At 45.9% G+C, this 6,000-nt stretch overlaps 1 protein-coding gene across 1 annotated transcript in view; it reads right to left on the minus strand.

Annotated features, from left to right (window-relative positions):
- The window catches only part of IDUA (iduronidase, alpha-L-), a 52,518-nt gene extending 46,695 nt beyond the window's left edge, over nt 1–5,823 (minus strand). The window contains exons 1-2 of the mRNA XM_026078117.1: nt 5,628–5,823; nt 3,006–3,146 (exon numbers count right to left, since the gene is read on the minus strand). Coding sequence (XP_025933902.1) covers nt 3,006–3,146; nt 5,628–5,749 — 263 coding nt within the window. The 5' untranslated portion in view covers nt 5,750–5,823. The remainder of the gene's footprint in view (nt 1–3,005; nt 3,147–5,627) is intronic.
- Nucleotides 5,824–6,000: the final 177 nt, after the last annotated feature.

The raw sequence follows: 6,000 nt of genomic DNA on the forward strand, positions 1-6,000 counted from the left end.
AGTGAGAGGATTATGAGAAAGGGAAAAGTGGCAGTGTTCTATTTGAGTACATCTGCTTTTTGAGAGGAACATTTATGGCACCTTCCTACAGATTGCACATCTCAGGGGAAAAACAATTTCTGTTCTGTTAGCCCTCCATAGTGGTGGGACCTCCCAGTCCTGTGTTTCCTGTAAATGCCTTTCTTCAATAAAGTCCCTACTGTTGTCTTCCAGGAAGTTATCTCAACTCACCAACCCCACAACATAACACACCTCTGTTGTTACAGTATTCTCACACAGAACATCCTTCTGGAAATTGCTAGTTCAGAAAGAGAACTGCACATGCAGAGTACTGCATCAGCACAAAACTCCTCCTGTTCTGACTTACATTCCTCCAACTATTTCCTCTTCCAGGTCCAGTGTTCTTCTGCAGGTTCCAAGCTCTCTTCCTTTCCAAACCATCGCTCAGCTCACTGGCTGTCCTTCCACAGATTAAATATCTTCTCGTCTTTGACAAATTTACATTAATGCAATATGAGCGGTTTTAGCTTGGTTCTAATCAGCAGCGAGGTTTCTTTGTATCAAAGCCAGGCTAAATATTGAAGCTGGTGGGTTAGTACCTAAACTGGGAAGCACTACAGCTTTTCTGGGGCTTCCCTGCTTGACTAAGTTTGCAGACTCCCACAATTTTGGCTGTGTCAGGGAGGTCCCACTCTGAAGAGCTCAGTGCCTGGCTCCCTAAAAAAGATTGAGCAGAATCTAAAACAGAGGTATTCTTCTGCCTCAATGATCTGAAAAGCCCAATTCAACAGATGGCACCACTGAGACAGGCTACAGGGAGGGATTCTGGCCTTTGATATGTAGAGGTGGCCATGGACCCAAGCCATCTCTCAGGAAAGACCCTTGAGGGTCACACACCACCTTTCCTACTGAAGCTAGGTCACTGCAAGGAGTATAAAACACATAGGCCAGTAAGAGAGGGAGGCACAGCACAGAAAGGGTGTTTACTGGGAAGCCTCCACAGGGAAAGATGGGAAGGAAAAGCTGTGGTCCTTGCTATACTCATAGATGGAGTAATATACAGAGGTAGCCCTAAAATACAGGTGTCATACTCATCTGTGTGCAGCATCTCCTTCCCAATCCACACACAAAAGCACACCCTGTGGTCAGGAAGAAAATCTCTCTTATTTCTAAAGCACAACTTGAGATTCACCACTCCTCTGCTCACAACCCTTTTCAGTGGTCTGAGCCCTTCTTCACCTCACTGGTGCCCCAAACTCACAACTAGTAAATTCCCACCTTACTGTGCCTGGGACAGCAGAGGCAGCAGTGACATGTGGCTGTAAATATGGAAGAAGATGAAAACATAACCTCAGCTACAGTCTGAGCCAGGCTGAACTTAAGAGATGTTATAACTTTAAATGATTGKTTTTTTTTCAGTTTGTCTTTCCTCACACACTAATCACTCCTGTTCCAGGCATCTTTTGTATTTCCCGCACCTTCCCCCTGCCCACCATTGGCCACCTTGTCATGAGTGTGTTCAAGCTAAGTTAAAAAGGGCTTGAAAGGCATGGAATTCCAGCAYTGTCCTCCTAAAGTCTGCCATATGTTTCTCTAGAAGTAGAGATGCTATTAAGCATGTGAATCTTTTCGGAAGAGTAACAAGATGGTAATGGTAATGGGCTGGTTTTAACTAAAGTCACCTCATTTTAGTTGTCATTACCTGCCACTTGAGGGAGGGCACATGTAGGATCATGATATAAAAAGAAACTCCAAAGTTACGTGGAAGGAAGCTAGAGGAAATAATTTCATTTGGACCTCTCAGTAAGTATAGCCAGTTTGAATCTTTGGTTTTGGTTTTGTGTTTTTTTTTGTTGCTGTACAGTATTTCCTAAATTAAAAGACAGAAAAGTAAGACACATTTTTGATTCCTCAGCGCTGCTCTTAGAATGGCCAATGGTTAGCAGAGCACTCACCTCTTAACAGGACTGATAAGAAGTCTTATTTGGGGCAACATTGCCACCTTAAGTACTTTGGTAAAAAATGCACTGAACTTATGTGTAGTACTCTATTCTCCTCCATTCTTAGCTTTCCCCAGAGATTCATCCACTATCCATCAAAAGGGGGCATGACACATTGGCCTGAATATTGAACCAGACTTATGGCTGGAGGGACCTCGAGGTACACAGGGAGGCAGTCAGGCTGTGGACACCCAGACCAGAAACTGATCTCTCAAAGTCTGGCTTCTCCTGGGATCATCTCAGCAGTACTTTTCAGTACTGAGTAGCTGCTGTGTTACTGTATTACTCTGCTAGACCTGAAGGAATGGCAGTGATAATCCTGGTGTGAGTTCTGAAAACAGCCTCAATGACTGCTGCTTGGAACCCAGATGAGAGCTCTCTCTATAGCAGCTGTCATAGATGCTCTGGCTGCAAAACACAACACCTCTTTGCTTAAGCAAGAAGTGGAGACTCCTCTAGATATCACTTTTCAATGTTGTGTCAAGCAGTAATTTAGAAAGGAGGTACCCAGTTGAAAAACCTGAATTAGCATCTAAACATGTACTGGTCAATGAGATCCAGTTCTGCTAGCCTGAGGCCTCTCCGGAGATGATGTTACAACTGGGACTCAAGGCGCTGAAGGCTGGGCATGGAAGCAGGGGAGAGGTGGAATGATCGTAGAGTATGATCTGAGATAGATAGTCTTGGTAAAGCTTGGCCAGTCTACCCACAAGACTCTTCAGATGAGAGTAAACCTTAAATTGCCCCTTAGCCTGCAGTTACGATGTAATGCGTGCAACTTAGCCCTGTCTTTCTCAATACTAGCCTTCTCTGTCTTAATCTCATATATGCCTCAAACTGATTTCCCTCCTGCAGCCCTATAGGTACTTACCTGACTTCCAGGAAAGCAGAGACATGCTCAGCTTTCAATTATGCTGAGAGAAATACCAAAGTGATCACCTGCTGAATTTTTCAATGGGTCACAACTATTTTTCTAGGAGATTTTCACTAGAAGTGTTTGCTTACCTGAGAGCAACTAGTTCCAGTAACCAGTGAATTCGAACTTGTTCAATGCCATCATGAGGAACAGAAGAAATGTAGGCAAGATTCATCTCTTGGTCTTTGCTCAGGTCAAATAGATCAGCTCGGCTATGAGGTAAAGGAGGGCTTTGGGAAAGAGGGACATAAAAGAAAACATTAGCTCCAAGAGCAGCTAACAGCTCCATTTGGTATCCAGAGCTCTCTGCGCTAAGTCTGTACTAAGGGTATGGTAAGATCCTCTCTGGCATGAGGAGCACTGTCTGACATGTGATGAAAGCAAAATGGAACTGTGGGTTATTTGGAGCTAACTGGTTACACACATGGTTTTGGCAAAGTGCAACATGACTCAGGTGCATCTCTTTACTGTGCTCAAAGGAAAGTGTAGTAAGTGGTCACTGTTCCTTAGGCAGCAAGCTCAGGCAGAGGTGGCTTGAGGACATTAGACAATGACAGTCATCTTGTCTCTGAGTTACCAATGATATAGAGAACTCAGTGTCTTTTAGGCTTTGGAGTGGAAGTCAGATTTTCCCAGGTCTGTAGTAAGACAAATATGAGCTTGATTTTCCCACCAAAGTCCATGTAATAGCATCAACCCTTTCTCTGCTGTGGAAGCTACACCTTTTGGAGGCAGGATCAGATTCTCAGAGCTTGCACACTCTTCTGCCATACATTTTTCACCCCTAAGCATGAGGGAGCATAGGAGTGAGTGGTATAAGGTTTCTATGCTTGATGCTGCAAGCTGTTTATCTGCCCAAGGCTGTAAAGCAATAGTCATGTTAACATAACTTTGGCGTCTACTTATTCCATCAAAATTAACATAACACTAGAGCAAATTCCTGATGCTTCTCTCCTCAAAAAGAAATAGGTGCCACATGCAGGGATATCTTCTCCCCACTCCACAAGTTAGAAACTTAGAATTGTGCCCAGTTCACTGGGCTTGGGCATCCTTAGAGACTCTTCTTAAGCCTCTTGGTGATGTGCAAATTCTGAGCATTCAAGCTTTTGTATGAAAAGAAAGATAAAACAACATTGTCTCCAATATTCAGAAAAAAGCTGCTATACATACTTCACACCTCAAGAAAAGATGAATTTATGCTCTAACTACACGCAGACAGTATATTAACTGTATAAGTGAAGAACTGGTGTAGCTTATGCTTGGCCTGCTGTGATCTGTCTACTCTGATACCTGGATCAGATAAGGTCCAAATCTGCTACTGCTTCCATGCTAAAAGATAGGTCATATGAGTTCAAGATTTTGCTTTTCAGCACTAACCTTTATTCTTTACTTCCTACTGGAGCTGAAAGTATGCTCTGCACAAGAGGGATTCCCAAACTTGGCTGCTCAGCTACTGCCACTGGTAGTAGATACTGATGCTGCTAATGGCAGCAGATCTTTTGGAGCTCTGTGCTGGCACTGTAACTATCCTAGAGAAGAGTCATATTGTCATCTTCTCCTTCTCTGTCTCTCTCTATGTGTTCATTCCACCTCCAGCAAGAACCCCACCAAATGAACCTGCTATTGTATAACCCTGAACTGCACACTTGCCCAGCTGTCTGACACAGTGATGCAGAAAGAAGGTTTAACAACTAGACTCCAGTTCTGTTGCACTATGACCTTTCAAGGGAGCTGGGACTCTAGAGCTTGAGAACCACCAATGGAAAAAATTTTCAAGTTTCGTCTCACATTTCCTTTATGCATTGCATAAAAAAGAGCACAATGTCCAGAGCACATGCTGCTACTTCCATCCCTGTTATGACTGCTTATCCTACAACTGATATTTAGTCTACTATGTGCCTAAGTGAAGGAAGTCATACTCAGTTTAGTTTAAGACAGCAATATAGCTGAAGAATATAAGTCTCTTGCTCTTGAGCTTGCTAGAAACCTTCACACAGCTCACAGAACTGGAGGCCTATTCAATCCCACTCAGCTCAGCTGGGTAAGACAGAGCTCTCTGCAGGAAGCAAAGCACTATCAGGGAAGGTGTGCTGGAGCTGGGGGCCATCCATGACTCCTGCTCCCCTGACGTAGATCCACTGGACTCAACAGCCAGATCAGGAAGATGGTGCATGTCAAAAGTAAAACATAATGGTCTTGCAAGAAAAAGAAACTCCTAGAACTAACTAACAAASAGATTCTGCCTGGACCTGTTTAGGGACTGTGATAATGGGAACACTGATAATGAAGGGGAATAAGATTTGAATATCAAACTATGTGCCGTTCTGGGAGATAAGAAAATACTTTACATGTTCAAGGGTCTTAGAAGGAAATGAACAAGGCAGAGAAGGGATGTCAATTAGCACCTGTCTTATGACCCATTTTGTTTAGCTTACTTTACTGGTTACATACCCCTTTCAGCTCCAGCTATGCAACACAGCAAGCTGAACAGCAAAGGGCAGCCAGGGSCTGGGTCCTGTGATCCCACAGCAACGGGCTCAGCAAAGCCTGGGCTCCTCCAAAAAGTAAGGGAGGTTACACCTTGGGGTTCCTTCGACTCAGAAGGGCTAGAGTTACGTTACCCTTGCCCTGACTGCTTCTCGACAACGGTACAGGGCCTACAGCCAGGCGCCAGCCAGGGCCCCTTCCCTGCGAGGGCTGTGCACGCTTACCAAAAGCCAGTGCTCCTCCAAAAGTGCTGCAGGGGCCGCTCGGCTCGCCGGACATCCACGTTCACCACAAACGCTGCGGAGCCCGCGCCGAGCTGCAGGCAGAGCCAGACCAGCGGCCCCATGCCGGCACGGGGAGCGCAGCGAAGGGGAAGGAAAATCACGGCACAGCCGCCGGCGCCCACTACAAACGCGGCAAGGACGCGACGTGAGGCGCCCGCCCTACGGGGCGGAGGGGATGACGGGCGGCCTCAGCGCATCCCCTCTCCCAACGGTTCCCCGCCCCCAGCGGCTCCCCGCCCCCAGCGGTTCCCGCCCCCAACGGTTCTCCGCCCCCAACGGTTCCCCGCCCCCAACGGTTCCCCGCCCTCAACGG

This window comes from Apteryx rowi, unplaced genomic scaffold, assembly GCF_003343035.1.
Source record: "Apteryx rowi isolate R43461 unplaced genomic scaffold, aptRow1 scaffold_113, whole genome shotgun sequence".
In the NCBI taxonomy this organism is placed as follows: domain Eukaryota; kingdom Metazoa; phylum Chordata; class Aves; order Apterygiformes; family Apterygidae; genus Apteryx; species Apteryx rowi.